The sequence below is a fragment of the Netta rufina genome (assembly GCF_964035555.1).
Source record: "Netta rufina genome assembly, chromosome: 18".
Classification (NCBI taxonomy): domain Eukaryota; kingdom Metazoa; phylum Chordata; class Aves; order Anseriformes; family Anatidae; genus Netta; species Netta rufina.
Window position 1 is genome coordinate 10,229,559 of NC_140142.1, and position 20,402 is coordinate 10,249,960.

Genomic DNA, 20,402 nt, shown 5'->3' on the forward strand with positions numbered 1-20,402 from the left:
TATATGTCTCCAGTCAGATTTATAGGTATTCAGATTAGTATGATTCCATATGATCTTAATTCAATGATAAATGATGAGGAGCTTGCTACAGAAACAATTAGGCACACTGCTAATCGATGGGCAAGCTTGAACTCAATGAAGCTTAAAGCAGCAACTGGGTCAGTGAGAGCGGTCTGAATGATCAAAGAGTAAGGGGAGGACGAAGCAGGAGAACCATGGGAAGTGCATAGGTCCAGACAGGCATCTGGAAAGGGGACATTCAACAGGGATTGTTTATTCGAGATGGGTGGAAGTACCTGGAAGATGAGGGTGTACACCATGATGGAGAAAGCGATGACAATGCAAGTACAGGTGAACATCAGTATTTCTTCTCCTGTGATGAATAGAGATCCTGAAAATTCACCTGAAGGATGTAGATCCTTTGGGGCCAGCCATGGCTCTGGAAATGGAGGTCCATGAAGCTGTAGGACTCCTGGTCTCTTGCCTGGGAGATCCCCAGCACAGAGTGCCTGTGTCCCACAGGCCCAGCCCCAGTCCCCAGGCCAGCACAAGAGACCTGGCCCAGGCACAGGGCAGCTCCAGATTCCCCTCCAGGATACCATTTGCCATCAGTCCCAGCACCTTTGGGACACTCCCAGGCCAGTGAAAGGCCAGCTACTATTTGCTAGGCTATGTGCAACCAAGAGGACATCTCACAGTCTTTCAGTGATCTCTAGGGGACTCTGATCCATGGTGAAGCCCAGAAAAGTAACAGGCCTGTCCAGGGAAGGTGTCCTGGGTTGTATTTCTCACACTATCTTTGGAAGATGAGTGCAAAGATATGGCAGAGATGCCACTGTGGAGACATCAGGACTGTCACCTAGATACTCGTGATCTGAGGGCTAAGAGAAATGCAAAGGAACAAGAGAACAAAGTGGAAGCCAAAAGAGAGCAGCAGGGAAACAGCCATTTCCTGCTGCTGGCCATGGCCATGGCTCCAGGGAAGCAGCAGCCCCGACCTGCAAGCAGCAGAGAGGCAGAGCCCAGTGGGCAGTGAAGGGCAGCCCCAAAGGCCACTGGGGCTGCTCCTCCATGTGGCAGCTGGGCTCTTGGTCCTAAGCTCTTCGTGCATGCTAGGGCTGCTCCCCCAGGTGCAGAAGAGATGGGAGGAGATGGGACATGAGACCAGTAAAATTCTGCTCTCTTCTTTATTGGCATTATCTGCACAAGAAGCCCAGTTCTATAAGTACATTAGAGCATTGGGTCAAAACTTAAAAACAAAACAAAACAAAACAAAAAAAAAACATAGCAGACACTAAGAATAAAAGTAATTCACCAGCTTTAGACGGTATTAATAAATAAATAAAATTAAAGACAATTGTCGTAACAGTTTATTTCAGAAAACGTCAGTGTCCTGAAACGATTGTAGGCACATGATTAATGTAGAAGAAGAATGTCTGCAAATACTTGCTTGAAGCATGTATCCAAAGAGTTTCCTCACTGCATCCCTGAGCTCCTGGTTCCTTATGAAGTAGATGAGGGAGGTCACTGCTGGAGGCACCACTGAGTACTGAACCACCAGCAAAAGTTTCAGGGATGAGTATAGAACTGCCACCAGCAGGTCCGTGGATGGGGTGGAGAATGAAGGGAACTTCAGGTAGGCAAACGAGCCAGTGCTCACAAACAGGGGGACCAGAGCCAGGTGAAGGAGGCACGTGGAAATGGACAGTGGCAGTGTCCACCCTGTTGGTCCTCCCAGTGCCTCCTAGGAGGCCAGCACATCCCAGACCCTCCCCAGCTCTCCACACCTGCCTCTAGTCTCCCCAGCTAAGCCCAGCCCAGCCCAGCCTGGCCCAGCAGAGCAGCCTAGGCTGGGATGGCAACAAAGCAGCAAATGGAGAAGTGGGGGGTCAGTGCAGTGTCCCTGCTGCTGCCATCTGCAGGAGATACCCCAGGACACTACTCACCAGGGAAGCCTGCCACCACCCAGGCCAGCCTTATTCCCCAGAACAGCACCACACTGCTGGCCCTGGGGCTCCTCAGGCACCACCACTGCACACACACAGAGCCCTGCTCTGCTCCCAGGACACCCCATGTCCCACACAGTCTTGTCCCAGGCCAGCACGTCTGGGCTGGCCTGAGCAGCCATTCCTGCAGCCCCTGCCCATGCTGCCCATAGCCCCCCAGCTGGCGGTGCTGCTCTGTAGAGCTAGGGGACTGTGGTGCATGGGGCTGTGGGGCACTCTGCAGGGCCGTGCTGGTCAGGCTGGGAAGGCAGAGCCAGCTGGTGGGGGGCACTGGTACTGAGTGCCTCCCACACAAGTGGTTCTTTGGCCATGGAGGGTGCACACAGATAGCTGGCCTCCTTCAGAGTCAGAGACTCACGGAATAGCCAAGATGGAAGAGACCCACAAGGATCATTGCATCCAACTTATTTCCAATGTCATTAGATGTTTTGGGGTGATTCACTGTATTCAGTCTACAAAATTTCAACTGAGGTATGACAATGCAGCAGACTGCTTTCCCTGTACCGGCTGTGTTCCCTGCAGTTGCAGAGCTCTCCTTTGCCTGTTCCCACCCAGATTTAGCACTATATCTATACTTCAAAAAGTTATCTTTACTTTGCAATATCCGTGGGAGTAGCTTTGGGAGAAGAGCTGAGCCTTCAGGCACTGCCCTCAGCAGATCCTTTTATGCTGCAGATGCTGGTACGGAGCCAGCTGTGTTAGAGAAGTGCCCCTGGCCTGTCCCTGCCTGTGGACACAGAACTGCCCCAGAGCAGCACGGTGAGCAAGAGACAAGAGCAATGAGTCCTCGCAGCAACACAAGGGCTCTGTAGGAGAGTACTAGGTGAAAGGGAGAGCAACTTGGGAAAGAAGAAGCTCTGGAGCTCCTTGGCAGTGCTGCTGTACCAGGACACTTCTTCCCTCCACCCCTGCACACAGCCAAGTGCCCCTGCAGCTTCACTGCAGGTCTCTGAGGGAGGATCTCGGGCAAGCATATCACTGCAGGGTCGTTTTTTTTAATTTAAATACACAGAGAGCCTGCCTCCTTGTTTACACCAAGTCCGGGAGTCACATGGGACATGTAGATACTTAAATGAAAGAATATGAACAAAGACATTTCTTTGTGGACAATAATTTCACAAGCAATATAAAGAAAAATATATACTCAAACAAAATAAAAAAACAAACCTGCATCTGGGCCTTTAATGAGTTACATTATGAATGATATGCAGAAAAAGAACTAGACAGTGGGTTCGAGAGCATCCTCTGCAAGTTTGCAGGTGACACTAAACTCAGTGGTGCAGTTGATGCAATAGAAAGAAGGGATGCCATCCAAAGGGATCTGAACTAGCTTGTGAAGTGGGTCCATGAGAAACTGAAGATGTTCAGCAAGTCCAAGTGCAAGGCGTTACACCTGTCTCAGGGCAATCGCAGACATGAGGACAGACTGGAAGAAGAACGCATTGAGAGCAGCTCTGCAGAGAAGATTCTTGTTCTCGTGGACATGAACTGTTCAACATGAGCCGTCAGAGTGAGCTTGCATCCCAGAAGGCCAACTGCATCCCGGGATTCATCAAAGGATGAGTGGCTAGAAGGTCGAGGGAGGTGATTGTTCCCCTCTACTCTGCTATTGTGAGGCCCACTTGGAGTACTGAATCCAGGTTTGGCGCCCCAGCACAAGAAGGATGTTGATCTGTTAAAACAGGTCCAGAGGAGGGCCACAAAGATGATCAAGGAGCTGGAGCACCCCTCCTATGAAGGAAGGCTGAGAGAGTTGGGTTGGTTTAGCCTGCAGAAGAGAAGGCTTTAGGGTGAATTCATTGCCTACAAACCACCTGTCTGAGCTGGAGCAAAAGCCCAGTGCAGGGAACGGTGGTTACGAGGGGCTGTCTGTGATGATTGCATCTTCTCAGTAATTAAAGGGGGCATAAGAAAAGATGGAGAAAAACTCTTTGCTCAATCAAATAATGACAGGACAAGGGGGAATGGTTTTAAACTAAAAGAGCAGAGATTTTGATTAGAGGTTAGAAGGAAATTCTTCACTCAGAGGGCAGTGAGGCACTGTAAGAGGTTGCCCACAGAACTTCTGGATGCCCCATCCTTGGAGGTCTACAAGGCCTGGGTGGATGGGGCCCTGGCAAAGTTGATCTAGTGGGTGACATAATTGCCCATGGCGGGGGGGGTTGGAACTAGATGATCTTTGAGGTCTCTTCTAAACCAGGCAGTTCTATGTTTCTATGATTCTAAGACAGGCAGTTTATTCCTTATGAAAAACACTCATTCATCACTTTCCACACCGCATCTTTCAGCTCCTGGTTCCTCATGCTGTAGATGAGGGGGTTCACTGTTGGACTCACCACCGAATACAGAACTGCCAGCAAAAGATTCAGGGAGGAGGAGGACATGGAGGGGGGCTTCAGGTAGGCAAATATGGCAGTGCTGGTGAAAAGGGAGACAACGGCCAGGTGAGGGAGGCATGTGGAAAAAGCTTTATGTCGGCCCTGCTGTGAGGGGATCCTCAGCACAACCCTGAAGATCTGCACATAGGACAGCACAAGGAAAACAAAACACACAAATAATAAAGAGGCACTAACCACAATAAGCCTAGCCTCTTTGATATAGGCATCAGTGCAGGAGAGCTTGAGGATCTGGGGAATTTCACAGAAGAACTGGTCCAGGGCATTGCCTTGGCAGAGGGGAAGGGAAAAGGTATTGGCAGTGTGCAGCACAGCATAGAGAAAAGTACTGCCCCAGGCAGCTGCTGCCATGTTGACACAAGCTCTGCTGTCCATTATTGTCCTGTAGTGCAGGGGTTTGCAGATGGCAATGTAGCGGTCATAGGCCATGATGGTGAGAAGAGAAAACTCTGCTGCGACAAATGTGACAAACATAAAGACCTGGGTAGCACAACCGAAGAAGGAAATGGCCCTGGTGTCCCACAGGGAATTGGCCATAGCTTTGGGAACAGTGGTGGAGATGGACCCCAGGTCGATGAGGGCGAGGTTGAGGAGGAAGAAGTACATGGGGGTGTGGAGGCGGTGGTTGCAGGCTATGGCTGTGAGGATGAGGCCGTTGCCCAGGAGGGCAGCCAGGTAGATGCCCAGGAAGAGCGCGAAGTGCAGGAGCTGCAGCTCGTGTGTGTCTGCAAATGGCAGGAGGAGGAACTCAGTGGGGAAGCTGCTGTTGGACATTTGCTGCTTCTGGGCATAGCAGCCTATTTATGGAGGAATTTAAAGAGGCAAGTTAGATAGTGTTTTCTGAGCAAAACCTAAGCCATATCTCATTGAAACATCCTCAACAAGACACACTGCCTTTTCCAGGGAAGAATACATGCTTCTGCCTGGAGCTTTTCATTTGGTTGCCTAAGAATGCCTAAGAGATCAGGTTAGTCAACTTTGCTCTCTGGAAGGGTCAGTACTGCCCTGTAGGTACATGATAAAGACCACCAGGGACTGGTGGTGGTCTCTGAGACAGGTACCTGCCCCAGGTAGCAGGCTCTGGGAAGCAGAAAGACTCCCCCCTACTCTTCTGGGTGGCCTCCTTCCTCCCACAGCTTCTCCCCGCAGTGTCCTGGGCAGCTCCCCAGGCAGGCTGAGTGCTGAGGCTGGCAGGCGGCAGAGACCCTTCCCTGGCACACAGCCCCTGGGGCACAGCAGGGACCCTGCTCTGCACCACAGCCCTGGACACCCCGTCTAAATGCCCGGCTGCACAACTTGCAGCTGGCCCCACAAGAAGGAAACGTCATGTTTTATTCCTCTGACAGCTTTGGAAGGTAATCCCTGCTCTGGAATTTGTCATTTTCCTCTTATCCAAAAAAACTCCTCCTGAATCCTGAGTCCTCCTGAAAGCTCCCATAGGCTGTGGGATTTGCCAGCAAATCTGCAGATGGCACCAGGAACAACAGCTGCATTGCCCTGTAGCCAGAGACTTACTCTGTTCAGGGCTGTGAAGATTTCTCCTGCAGTCAGCTCTCAGCATCCCCACTCCACTCTGCCTTTAACATCTCCCTCCCTTCTCTCACTGCCCTTGTCCCCTGCAGGCAGTGCCCTCAGCCCTGCTGCTGTGCTGTGCAGAGGAGCTGCTCCTGGGCAGAGCTGTCTCTCTGCAGTGCTGCCCGCTTGCCAGGAGCTCCCCTTGGGCCCAGGAGCCCGGCCCAGCTCAGCAGCACAGGGAGCTCTTGACAAGTCCCTGGGCCTCCAGGGGAATCAACTTTGAATCACACTCAAGCAGTCTTTTGGGATACAATCACTTCTCTAAAGTTTTGATCGGGATTTATTTCCAGTGCTGTCTTTGCTCCTAATTCCATAGAAGATGTTGGCAGGAGAATCATTTGTTCTTGTCTCATTATGTGATCAGACACCCTCAACGTGAAAGGCAGGGTGAATACCACCTCTTCCAAGCACTTGGAGATATTGGTGGGATGCTGTGGAGTGTGTGTGGGGGAAGAGATGACACGACTTTTCCACAGAAACTCAAATCTCTCTGTCTACATATGCTACAAAACCACTTGTCAGCCCACAGAGTCATAGAAACATACAATGCTTTGGGTTAAAGGGACCCCAAAGACCATCAAGTTCCAGTCCCCCCTGCCATGGGCAGGAACAAATCCTACTAGTGTTGCTCAAGGTCCCATCCATCCTGGCCCTGGACACTACCAGGGAGGGGGCATCCAACACTTCTCTCGGCAACCTGTTCCAGTCCCTCACCAACCTCCCAGTGAAGATTTTCTTCTTTAGATTTAATGTAAATGTACTGTCTTGTAGTTAAAGATGTTGCCCCTTTCCTAGAGCTACAATCCCTGATAAAGATTCTATCCCTATCTTTCTCCTATTTTTCTCCCCCGGTTCTGTTAAGGAGAGTCAGGAAGACAGTGGCTGCGTTGTGCTTCGCTAACAGCTGTGGATAAACCACAAAACATCTGAGGACACAAACCTGACTGACAATTGATAAAGGAGGCAGTGAGGGAACAAGACATGGTCAATCACACTGACTGAAGATAGCACGGGAGAGAGAGAAAATATTTATTCCAGTGAGATTATCTGGTCAGAGACTTGTTGGTCTGGAAACCAATAGAAAAGGGGGAATGCTGGTTAAAGGGTATGAGAAGAGGCTGAAAACACTTGGGTTGTCTAGTCTGGAGAAAAGAAGGCTGAGGGGTGACCTCATTGTCCTCAACATCTTCCTGAGTGGGGGAAGTGATGAGGGAGGTGATGAGCTTTTCTCCTTGGTAACTGACCACAGAAGGTATGGGAATGGCACAAAGCTGCACAAGAGGACTTTCAGATGGGACATCAGGAAAAAATTTTGTACTGTGAGGGTGGTTAAATGTGGAACAGGCTCCTTAGAGACCTGGCTGATGCCCCGTGCCTGCCAGTGTTCAAGAGGCATTTGGAAATTGCCAGAAATTGATCAGGGATTTTTTTTTTTTTCCTATATATAGGCCCATAGCTATGTATATTTATATTCATAACTCTGAATATTACTATAGAATCATAGACTATCCGAAGTTAAAAGGGACACATAATGATCATTGAGTCCAACTCCTAGCTCCACATGGGTCTACCCAAATGTTTTTATAAACAATGTGGATGTAGGACTAGAAGGTGTTTTGAGCTAATTTGCTGATGATACTAAACTTGGAGGAGTTGTTGACTCCATTGAAGGTGGAAAAGCCTTGCAGAGATAGATTGGAGAGCTGGGCAATCACCAACTGCATGAAGTTTTAAAAGAGAAAGTTCTGAGTCCTGTAGCTGGGATGGGGCAACCCTGGCTATGCTTACAAACTGGGGGATGAGACGCTGGAGCGCAGCCCCACAGAGAGATATCTGGGGGTTGTGGTTGACAGCAAGCTGAATATGAGCCAGTAGTGTGCCCTGGCAGGCAGGAGAACCAATCGTATCCTGGGGTGCGTCAAGCATGGCTTTGCTAGTTGGTTGAGGGAAGTGACTGTCCTGCTCTACTCTGCGCTGATGTGGCCTCTCCTCGAGTACTGTGTGCAGTTCTGGGCACCACAGTACAAAAAGGACATGAAACTATAGAAGAGTGTCCAGAGGAGGGCAACAAAGATGGTGAAGGGCCTAGAGGGGAAGATGTATGAGGAGTGGAAGAGGTCAACTGGACTGTTCAGCCTGGGAAAGAAGAGGCTGACGGGAGACCCCATCGTAGTCTACAGCTTCCTCACGAGGGGGAGTGGAGGGGCAGGTGCTGATCTATTCTTTTTAGTGACCAGCAGGACCCGGCACTTGGTCTTCTTAAACTTCATGCAGTTGGTGATCACCCATCTCCCTAATCTGTCCAGATCTCTCTGCAAGGCATTTTCACCCTCAACAGAGTCAACAACTCCTCCCAGTTTAGTATCATAATCAAATTAGCTATAAACACCTTCTAGTCCTACATCCAAATTGTTTATACAAACATTTAATTGAACTGGCCCTAAAACGAAGCCTTGAGGGACCCCACTGGTGACTGGCTGCCAACCTGATGCGGAGCCATTTACCACAACCCTTTGAGTGCTACCCGTCAGCCAGTTATTCACCCAAGGTATGATATTTTTGTCCAGCTATATGCTGGACATTTTGTCCAGTAGGATCATATGTGAAACTGTGACAAAAGCTTTACTGAAATCCAAAAAGATCACATCAGCTGGTTTCCCTTGATCAATTAGATGGGTGATCTTATCATAAAAGGAAATCAATTTTGTCAACCAGGACCTACCTCTCATGAACCCATGTTGACTGGGACCAATGACTGCATTGTCCCCCAAGCACACTTCAATAGCTACCAGAACAATCTTCTCCATACTTTTACCAGGCACTGACATGAGACTAACAGGCCTGTAGTTATCAGGGTCTTCTTTCTTGTCCTTCTTGAAACTGGCACGACATTTGCCAACTGGGACCTCTCCACATTCCCACGACTCTTATAATAATTGAGAGAGGCCCTGTGATAATGTCAGCCAGCTCTCTGAGCACTCTGGGATGAATCCCATCCGGACCCATTGTCGTGGTTTAACCCTGCCAGCAGCTAAACACCACACAGCCTTTCGCTCACCCTCTTCCTTCCCTCTCTGGGATGGGGGAGAGAAATGGAAAGTGAAGCCCGTGAGTTGAGATAAAGACAGTTTAATAATAACAATGATGATAATAGTACTACTACTATTAATAATGTGTACAAACAAGTGATGCACAATGCAATTGCTTACCACCCGCTGACCAATGCCCAGCCTAACCCCAAGCAGTCCGGCCCCCTCCCCCCGGCTAGCCACCCCTATATATTGTTTAGCATGACATCAGATAGTATGGCATGCCACTTTGGCTAGTTTGGGTCAGCTGTCCTGGGTCTGTCCCCTCCCAGCTCTTGCTGCACCCCCAGCCTGCCCCTTGGCAGGACAGAGCAAGAAGCTGAGACGTCCTTGGCTTAGTATAATTAATAGTATAATTATGGCTTAGTATAAGTATAGTATAACTATATACTACATAGTATAACTTGGCTTATTACTCTCCTTAGTATAATTACTCTCACAGTAATTACAGGAGATAGAGAAGAGCAGTGAGTTGTTCAAATGTGAACACCATTTGACATTTGAGGTGCACAAAGATGTCTGTCTTAGCAGTAATCCTTTAAGTTAGGACTTCAGAGACTGGGAATGCAGGTATTAGAGTTTTGTCAGTGCAGACTGCCTAAAAATGTGGCCTCCCTTTGTGCCTTGTCACTCACCTGGGAGCTGTCCCTTGTCATTTAGCTAAATAATATAAACCTCCCCTTTAACATGTCTCTCTCCTCCCCAAAATTGGGAGTAGATTAATGGAGAAGTGGTAATTTAGAGACAGTACTTTCTAAAAGGTGTTTGAGAGCTTAGGCACATGAGTGGACTGCCCTACATCTAGTAAATTAGGAAGCTCTATCAATTGCCTTGAGGGTAGAGGGGCCTTACAGAGACATCTTGATAGATTAGAACATTGGTCAGTCGCCTACAATATACAATTCAATAAGAACTAATGCCAGATTCTGTACATCAGACCATGTATTCCTGAATGTACGTATAGACTGAGGGACAAGTGGATGGAGCATAACTCTGAAAAAAAGGGATCTGGGGGCTGTGGTTCATGGTAAGCTCAGGATAAGTTAACAATGTTCCCCGCATGGACCATGGTGGAGTTGATCCTGCGGGAGGGCAGCATAGCTCTTCAGGAGAGCCATCTTTGGCCCCTTCAATATCTGCTTGGAAGAGTCCTTTGGAGTAAGGCCCTGTATTGAAGAGCAGTCCAAGAAAGGTGGTTAATATTCCAGGACCACCCCCTCCAACATCAAGGGCAGTCCAACCCAAGAAAAACAAACTCAGGTAAAAACAGCAAGAGGCCTGCATGGATGAACCAGAAGCTTCTCACCAAACTCCAGCGCAGAAAAGAAGCATAGAGAAGGTGGAAACAAGAACAGATACCCTGAGAGGAATACAGAGGCCTTGTGGGAGCATGTAAGGAAGCATGTAAGCATATCGGAAAACTAAAGCACAACTCCAGTGGAATTAGGACAAGGATGTCTAAGGCAGTAAAAAGAGCTTCTAGAAGTACACAGGTGACAAAAGAAAGGTTCTGGAATATGTGGACCCACTGCTGAATGAGGCCCAGGATCTGTTGATACAGGACAGGGAAAAGACAAGAGGTGTTGAATTCCTTTTTCACGTCAGTCAGTACTGGCAAGACTGCCCTTCAGGAATCCCTAGTCACGAAGAATGGGGAGAGTCTGGAAGGAAGATGTACACTTGGTGGGAGTGGATCAGGTCAGGGCATACTTGACCAAATGGGATATACATATCTATGGGACCTGACGGGATTCACCCATGACAGCAGAGAGAGCTCCCTGATGTCCTTGCGAGGCCACTCTTGGTTATCTTGGATCATTCCTGGTGAGTAGCAGAATGTCCATCCTAGCTCCAAGAAGTATTACTTGCAAAGGCAAATGCCATGTTTCCTAACATTCTCCACACCATCAGTAAAACAAACAAAAAAAAAGTTTAGTGTTGTTTAAATAGCTCAATAAATGCATATCTTTTTATTTATGTCTCAGACTTTTTTTTTTTTTTTTTCCAGACTCATTTAGCCTCAACTTTGCCTTCCAAACAAAGACTTTTGTAGCCTCTTCCGTCTTCTAAGACTCGGTCACATGTTAAAGGAAAGATGAGAACAAAACACTCTTCCAGACAGCTGTTGCACTGGGGTTCTCCAGGGATAAGGTGTGTGAGTGCAGAGGGTAAATGTTTATGAGAGTGTTTAGAAACAGTCATGGAGAGTGTCTACAAAGCATCAAGGGTTTCTGTTTCTCATACTGTACCCCATGCCATGTAGGTTGGAATTGTGCAGGACATGGTGATGGGACACAGCCAGGAGAGCTAACCCAAAGTGTTCAAACTGATGTTCTTCACCATCCAGCAACCCCCTGCAGCCTACCACCTGACTACCAAAAGCATGCCGTGCACACCAAATACACCTGTGAAGAGCAGCTGAGAGAGATGGGATTACCTTGAAGAAAAGAAGACTCCAGGAGACATTATTGTGGTCTTCCAATACATAAATGGGGCCTACCCACATGTGTAGTGACTAGACTGACTAGACTAGACTAGAACAGAGTAGTTTAGTTGGAAGAGACCTTCAAAGATCATCTAGTCCAACTACCTGACCTCTTCAGAACTAAACAAAAGTTACAGCATGTCAATGAGGGCAATGTCCAAATGCTTCTTGAACATTGACAGGCCTAGAACTACAAGCAGGTCTCAAGGAATCCTATTCCAGTGTTTGACCACCCTCACAGTACAGAAATTTTTCCTACTCTCCAGTCTGGACCTCCCCTGGTGCATCTATGTGCCATTCCCACACTTTCTCTGATCAGTTACCAGTGAGAAGAGGTCATCAGCTCCCTCTCCACTTGCCCTCCTAAGACAGTGGCTGAAAGCAATGAGGTCGCTCCTCAGCCTTCTTTTCTCCAGACTAAACAACCCAAGTTTCTTCAGCCTCTCATCATAGGACATCCCCTTTTACTAGTATTCCCTGTTTTCCCTTGGTTTCCCAACCGACAAGATTCCTGGTCAGATAACCTCGCTGGAGGAAGCATTTTCTCTCTCTCCCATGCTCTCACCAGTCAGTGTGACTGACCAGGTCTGGCTGCCTTCACTGCCTCCTTTATCACTTGTTGGTTAGGTTTGTGCCCCAGATGTGTTGTGCTTTATCCCCAGGAGGTAGCCAAGCACCACACATCCACTCTCTCCCTCCTCTCTCTTAACAGAACAGGGAGAGAAAGATTGGAGAAATATCTGGAGAAACTCTATCAGGGAGTGTAATGATAGGACAAGGGGCAGTGCTTTTAAGCTAGAAAAGAGTAGATTTAGATCAGATATAAAGAAGAAACTCTTCACGCAGTGGGTGGTGAGACACTGGAAGAGGTTGCCCAGAGAAGTGGTGGATGCCTCTCTCCTGGTAGAGTCCAATGTCAGGTTGGATGAAACCTTGAGCAAACTGGTCTAGAGGGAAGTGACTCTGCCCATTTAAGAGTGACTGGAACTAGACCTTAAGGTCCCTTCCAACCCCAAACATCCTATGATTCCATGAGCTTGCTGGCCAACAATTGGTTGTGTAGTCTGTGTAGACAGAGGGATTTCATTTGCTGTGAAAAAGATTCCTTCTCCTCAATCTTAACAAGTGCTTGGAAGAAACAGAATACAGCTCTCAGTCAATTTGTGGGTGTCCTAACTAATAAAAGGACAGGAAAAATGATTCCCATAATGAACTCTTACTTTGATTCAGGAGAAAAAATATAACTAGAAGTAGGTGTCTCTCTCTAGCTGACAGAAGGAAGAACAGTGATTACATCAGTTTGATTCAAAGTTGTTTCCCCTGGAGGCCCAGGGACTTGTCAAGACCTCCCTGTGCTGCTGAGCTGGGCTGGGCTCCTGGGACCAAGGGGAGCTCCTGGCAAGCGGGCAGCACTGCAGAGAGACAGCTCTGCCCAGGAGCAGCTCCTCTGCACAGCACGGTAGGGCTGGGGGCACTGCCTGCAGGGGACAAGGGCGGCTGAGAGAAGGGAGGGAGACGTTAAAGTCAATGTGGAGGGGGGATGCTGAGAGCTCACTGCGAGAGAAATCTTCACAGCCCTGAACAGGGTAAGTCTGTGGCTGCAGGGCAACACAGCTGTTGTTCCTGGTGCCATCTGCAGATTTGCTGGCACACCCCACAGCACATGGGATCTTTCTGGAGGACACTTAAGAGTTCCTAAGATAGGAGAAGAACAAGTTCCAGAGCAGGGACTACCTGCCAAAGCTGTCGGAGGGACAGGAGACGAGGATTCCTTCTCACAGGGCTGGCTGCAGGCTGTGCAGCCGGGGTACAGGCAGGGGTGTCCAGGGCTGTGGTGCAGAGCAGGGTCCCTGCTGTGCCCCAGGGGCTGTGTGCCAGGGCAGGGTCTCTGCCGCCTGCCAGCCTCAGCACTCAGCCTGCCCGGGGAACTGCCCAGGACACTGCGGGGAGAAGCTGTGGGTGGACAGAGCCCCCTGAAACAGGCAGGACAGGCAGGGTCCTGCTGGTGCCCAGAGGCTGCTGCCTGGGGCAGGCTGCTAAGAGGTCCACAGCACCCCCAGGCCATCTTTGGGGGAAATTCTTGATGGGGAGCACCAACGCCTGCACTATCTAAATGAAAGGCACTCTCAGGAGTCTATGCTTCTGTTTTGCTGCCATGAAGGACAGTAAGGAGAATTGTAATGGATCAGTCCCTGATATTCTTTACTATATACAGCAGGGTAGTACTGACACTTCCGAAGCCCACAGAGGACACAGAGGATTAACCTGATAATTATTGTGTCCCTAGGGAAAAAAATAAAATAAAAATAAAAACTAAATATTTTACAAGCCGTAGCATGTATTCTTCACAGGGAAAAGACTGTGATTCTTGCTGAGAAGGTTTCAGGGAAATTTGGTTTAGGTTTTGCTCAGAAAACACTATCTAAAATTCCTCTTTAAATTTCTCAATGGACAGACTAATACACCCAAAGCCAGTGTGAGGAATGTTTTAACAATTCGTGTCCATAAAGAACAATTCTGTTTGAAATGTTTGAATCCTGTCTGCCTCTGGGCCCTGCACTGGCAATTCAATGCTTGAACCACAGCTGCAGTGTGTCCCAGTCTCCCCCTCATTCCTCATTCTAGCCAATTTATCACTTCTTAAATTTATGAACCTGTTTGCTTTTGTTATTCCGGACTTCTATTTCTAACACTGCTATAGATGTGTCTGTGAATGGCTGGGGAAGAATGTTTTAATTACCCGTGTGTCTGGGAGTTTCAGAACAACTGATAACAACTAGTGACTGTTATGGGATACTATGTGGATCTTTGGTATCTGGTTAGGGGGGGGCCGAGAAAGAAGCTGAAAAGCGGCTGGGAGACAAGATTTGAAGAAGGTGTTTTGAAGAAGGTGTTCTGTAAACTTGGGATGGTGCCCAGTAAGTACAAAGGGGAAGAGGAAGACTGCGAGCCTTCAGCATGGAAGACCCCTAGAGACCCCCAGAAGAGACCCCAGAGGAGACTGCGCATGCTCCAGTAGGAGGGACTGCACCCCGGAAGCTAATTTTAATAATCTATTTTTTTAGAAGTAGTAATGAATATGTATTAGTCTAGGAGCATAAAAATCAGCTGCTTGATGTAACTGGTGTGCGTCCTGGTGGAGCGGAGACTCCCGGTGCACCCAGCGCTGTTTGCTTACCTCTATTCCTTTATATTCTTTCAATAAATCCTATTTTTATTTTAATCCTAATTTGAATCCTGAGCCATTTATAACAATTTGGGGGCTCGTCCGGGATGGCTATAGTTCCTGAATTCTGATTTAATCTAGGAGGGGCGCCCCACCATTTGGTGGCTCCTGTTTGACTCAGATCGGGACTAATGCCATCTTGAACCTGAATAAAGGTAAGCAAAGAATTTGATTTTTTTTGAGCTCCCTTGCCGGCTGTGTTTTTGTGCCCGTAATTCTGCGCGCGAAGATCCGGATGAAGACGACAGGGTCGTTTGGATACCATTCGGTTGGATTCCGGTGTCCGGAATCGAACCGGATGAAGACGACAGTCGTTTGGATACCGTCTGGTTCAATCCCAGACGAAGACGCTTGTGGATACCGTCCGGTTGGACTCTGGACGAAGACGACTGATTCGTAAGATACCGTCCGGTTGGGTAAAGGTACGGTTGCCCGTGTTTGTGTGTGAGAGTGTAACTGAGACTTCTAAAGTCAGCGTGGAGGTCTTTTTGTTTTCTCACCAGTTCTAATCTCCTGTCGGGGGGGGGCTGGGCTGGTGAATGGAGTGATACGTGGGTGGGTGATAGGTCCTAAACCCCCTGCAAGACACTCTCACTGGGGGCAACCAAGGGCTGTGGGAATTGCCACTAGTAAAATTCCCGGATGGGTCAGATAAAATCGAAGACCAAGGACCAGAAAGGGAGCAAATTACCAGATATATGACCAAAAAGTCCATTATGAATAATGATTAGAAATTGGAACAATAGGGGCCCCAGAAAATTAAAGAGTAAATTGAAAATGATCCAGTATTATATGATAGAATGACCAAAAGAACCCTTAAGACCCCATGTATTTTGATCCACGGAGGACGGGGTCTGTCAGGCTTTAAACATTAATAGTAGAATACCTGTGGATCCGGAAAAGAGCAAGCTGAAACAATGGAATTAGAAATTAGAGAGCAATTGATTAAGAATGAATATGTGCTGCATTTGTGCCTGCACTTATACCACCAGATAACAGGAGCCTCTCGGACCCCGAGAACCAGATCAAAAACAACCTCATGGTTCAGATTTTAATCAAGGGGTCTGAGATAAGGAGGACTGTTCACAAAGGGACAGGTTAGGAATATGTATATGTATAGGAATGTTTATGTATATGTAACTCTTTACTAAAGCAATTTGCCATGTTAGGCGTGTACGACTTTGGTGGGACTACCCGCCCCGTGCTGCATGGAACTGAGTAAACATACCTACTTTACAATCTTACGGATTGTGGAGTCAGCTTTCTGTGAGTCATTTTGGTGAGCCAGGCAGGAGACACTCTGCTCGGCTGTGGGATCGGCTGCAGCGTGGACACCCCTAGGTGCACCCTGAGCGTTTTGCTCGGAGGGGACTCCACTCTCGGCTGCTCACCACAGGAGCAAAGATCTCCCGAAACTGCAGACAAACGGTATGTTTTCAGCTGCTGGAGGGATACTAACTGGAGTGTTAATAATTGTATGTGTTTTTATGTATGTATTTTGTGTTGAAAGTATTTGTGTAAGTGTAAGGGTTTGAAACAAAGTGTTACAAGTCACTTCACGAAGAACACAGTCAGAGACAATAGTTGTTTGGTTGGTTTGGTTGGTTATCATTCTAAATTATATTCCTGTAGATTGTGCTGTGTGAGTGAGACGCAGCGTTGCTGCAAAGCGAGTGCAGAGTTCCGACCCGTGGTTCTGTACTCTCCGCAAGGGGAGTGGGCAGAGATGAACGAAGTGCTTGACAGACTGAAAAGAAGTGCTGTTTTATCCAAGTTTGAGTGGTAGTGCCTAATATATGGGCCCGGTGTATCTTGTGTATCTCGTGTATCCTATTTTTGCTCTTAAATGTTTTGACTGTGACAAGAACAAGGCAGGAGCATGATCTGACTCTACTGGTGCTTTCGGCTGTGCTTCCTGCAACATATGAGGCCCGCACAGGCCGAGACCTGGACTCGCTGAGACCTGAACAGGCCGAGAGACTGGAGCGGCACTGGGAGACCTGAGACACTACGGAGGGACTACCGCTGGATGGAGAGAGCCCTGGGACACTGCAGAGCCACGGACGGCTCTGAGAGACAAAGAATAGACCTGACAGAAGCTGCAAAACGCGGGGAAATTGAAGTAATTGCGGAACATCCGAGATCGAGTTGCTACGAGAGATCAGAGGCGTCAGTGGACACCGGCAGTCGACTCTCACCGTGAGGCGAGTCGGCGCAGAGCAGAGGGGCGGACATCAGGACCCTGCAGCCTGTCTGACGTAACCATGGAGGCAGCGGCAGCAGCGGCTGTGCTGCTTCACTCTAGCATTCTTTTTATAAAAGGTTTATCTTGCAATGCAAAAAGGACTATTAGTCCCCAGATTGGTGTTATAACCATTACTAATGACGACTTAGCTCTATTGCAGGGCAGGAGTGCAGAGACGCAGATTACACTGCCAAATGACCACGGGCAGGCTCTTTCACAAACCTAAGGTTGCAGCTGGCACTGCCTGCAGCCGTATAGCAGACGTTACACTCTCTTTCCTAACTAGTAATCATGTGTCTCATCCATTTGTGGGGAATGGTCAGTGGCAAAAAGAAAAGGAGGATGCCACTGACACTAACAGCATGGGTAATAGGAGTAGTATAAGTGACACAGGTGACGGTGCGGAGCGCTCTGCCTGCTGCTCACCTTCGCCTGACAATGTGACTTGTATCTACAAGAATGTATCTACAAGAAGTGGCGATGTGACAGAGATCCTTATTGTAAGGATGGAAGTGATGAAATTAACTGCCCTTCCTGGACCTGCAGGCCAGACCAGTTCAGATGTGAAGATGGGAACTGTGTCCATAGGAGTAGGCAGTGCAGTGGTGTGAGAGACTGTCTGGATGGCACTGATGAAACAATGTTATTCAGTGCTCTGGACCTGGCAAATTCAAGTGCAGAAGTGGAGAATGCATAGATATCAATAAAGTGTGTAACCAGCAGAGAGACTGCAAGGACTGGGGTGATGAGCCCCTGAAGGAATGCAACATAAATGAATGTGACTGTCCAGCTGAGTTTGAGTTTGTAAACAAGAGAAACTGTGGAGGTATTGATGAATGCCAAAACCCTGGTATCTGTAGTCAAATCTGTATCAACCTGAAAGGTGGCTACAAATGTGAATGTAGCCGTGGCTATCAGATGAATCCTGCTACAGGAACCTGGAAAGGGCCATACAGCAAAGCAAATTAGATAACTGTTATTTAACTTGTCAGAAGATAAAAAAGAAAGTGTTTCAACAAGCAGCCATGGGAGGGAAGAATCACTGAACCCCCGATGTGAGGGACTGTACCTTGTTTTACTGACTACTGAAACAGCTGTGAGAACTGCAGAAAGGGACCCACGCATCCAGAATAAAAGGACCAGTAACTACTGAAACTTGGAGGGTTGAGTCCGCTCCTGGGAAACTGAAACTCAAGCTAAGGAAGAACTAATATTCTGGCAACAAGGCTCTGCATGAATTAAGGATGCCAAATAAAGGGGACAAGCCTAAAGGGAGAAAAGGGAGAAGGCAAGACCAGGGCAGGACCCTCCACTGCGGTGTGTATGGTCTACCGAGGGAGGCAACCCCTATGGGTATTGACTGCCGAGTGAGAGAGCCTCGACCGGACTTCTCCCACACTAAGATCAGGTTGTCCCGAGAAAATAACATAAAAAAAAAGCTCTTTTTTAAACGTAAATAAAATTGTGATTCATTTTCCAGGAGCTGGATCACCCTGACAGGCCAAACGGTAACACAAGCCTGAATTGACCCTGAAAGCAGGCCTAACTCCTTGACTGAAGGCGTTTGCCTATTATAATCCAGCTACGTGGGCAGAAGACAGATCCTGGGACTATAGGACCCCAGTATATATACTTAATAGAATAATTAGGTTATTAGCTGTAATAGAAATAGTTATAAATGATGAGAACTGATCTAAATGAGTTATAAAGATGAGAACTGCTTTGTATCAAAATTGCCTAGCTTTGGATTATTTACTAGCACAAGAAGGAGAAGTCTGTGGAAAAATTAGCTTTAGTAATTGCTGTTTAAAGATTGATAAAAAGGGTGTTTCTTCCTAGTAGCTGATAGAATGCTATGTTCTGGTTTAGGATGAGAAGAATGTTAATAATATGCTGATGTTTTAATTGTTTTTAATTGTTACAGAGCAGTGCTTACACCAAGCCAAGGACCAAGCCAAATTCAGCTTCTCACTGTCCTGTCAGCAGGCAGGCTGGGAGGAGGGCCGGACTGCTCGGGGTTAGGTTGGGCATCGGACAGCAGGTGATGAGCAATTGCATTGTGCATCACTTGTTTCGTACACATTATTACTAGTAGTACTATTATCATCATTATTGTTATTATTTTCTCGTTTTTATCTCAACTCAGAGGCTTCACTTTCCCATTTCTCTCTCCCATCCCAGAGAAGGAGGGGGGAGGTGAGCGAGCAAACACAAACCTGGAAGGATATGGAATGGGATTTATTTTCATGGCTGCCTGGTGGACCATGGGTTAAAAGAGTGTTATTTTTATTGTCATGTGGTGTAATTACGTTATTATTTGTACCTTGTATGATACCTTGTCTTACATTATTAATACACCGGGTGATAAATTGTACATTGGTAATAACTTCATTAAAAAAGGAAGGGGATATGTCAATTATGATGTTTAAGAATTGGACCCTCCAAGAACGGACTGATGAAATCCAGTTATTAACAACAGAAGTGACACGAATTGATGATGTTAAAAATAAGATAAGGGATTGTGAGGAATGTTTTAACAATTCGTGTCCATAAAGAACAATTCTGTTTGAATCCTGTCTGCCTCTGGGCCCTGCACTGGCAATTTAATTCTTGAACCACAGATGCAGTGTGTCCCAGTCTCCCCCTCATTCTAGTCAATTTATCACTTCTTAAATTTATGAACCTGTTTGCTTTTGTTATTCCGGACTTCTATTTCTAACACTGCTATAGATGTGTCTTTGAATGGCTGGGGAAGAATGTTTTAATTACTCGTGTGTCTGGGAGTTTCAGAACAACTGATAACAACTAGTGACTGTTATGGGATACTATGTGGATCTTTGGTATCTGGTTAGGGGGGGCCGAGAGAGAAAGAGGAAGGAGAAAGAAGCTGAAGGACGGCTGGGAGACAAGACTTGAAGAGGATGTTCTATAAACTTGGTATGGTGCCCAGTAAGTACAAAGGGGGAGAGGAAGACTACGAGCCTTCAGCATGAAAGACCCCTAGAGATCCCCAGAAGAGACCCCAGAGGAGACTGCGCATGCTCCAGTAGGAGGGACTGCACCCCGGAAGCTAATTTTAATAATCTATTTTTTTAAAAGTAGTAATGAATATGTATTAGTCTAGGAGCATAAAAATCAGCTGCTTGATGTAACTGGTGTGTGTCCTGGTGGAGCGGAAACTCCCGGTGCACCCAGCGTTGTTTGCTTACCTCTATTCCTTTATATTCTTTCAATAAATCCTATTTTTTTATTTAATCCTAATTTGAATCCTGAGCCATTTATAACACAGTTGACCTCAGCCCATCGGTGCAGCCTATCCAGATCTTCCTGCAGAGCTTTCCTACCCTCAAGCAGATCGACACACGCACCTAACTTGGTGT

General features: G+C 47.4%; 2 protein-coding genes across 2 annotated transcripts in view; both read right to left on the reverse strand.

The window, feature by feature from the left end:
- LOC311216457 (antigen WC1.1-like) overlaps positions 1 to 20,402 on the reverse strand; it is a gene marked incomplete at both ends in the record, with an annotated part of 568,360 nt that overhangs the window by 18,685 nt on the left and 529,273 nt on the right. The window lies entirely within an intron of this gene.
- On the reverse strand, positions 4,250 to 4,939 carry LOC311216623 (olfactory receptor 14J1-like; the record flags this gene model as incomplete). The annotated part of the gene is made up of 1 exon (XM_084298156.1): positions 4,250 to 4,939. The coding sequence occupies one exon, from the start codon at positions 4,937 to 4,939 to the stop codon at positions 4,250 to 4,252; it is 690 nt and encodes a 229-aa protein (XP_084154282.1).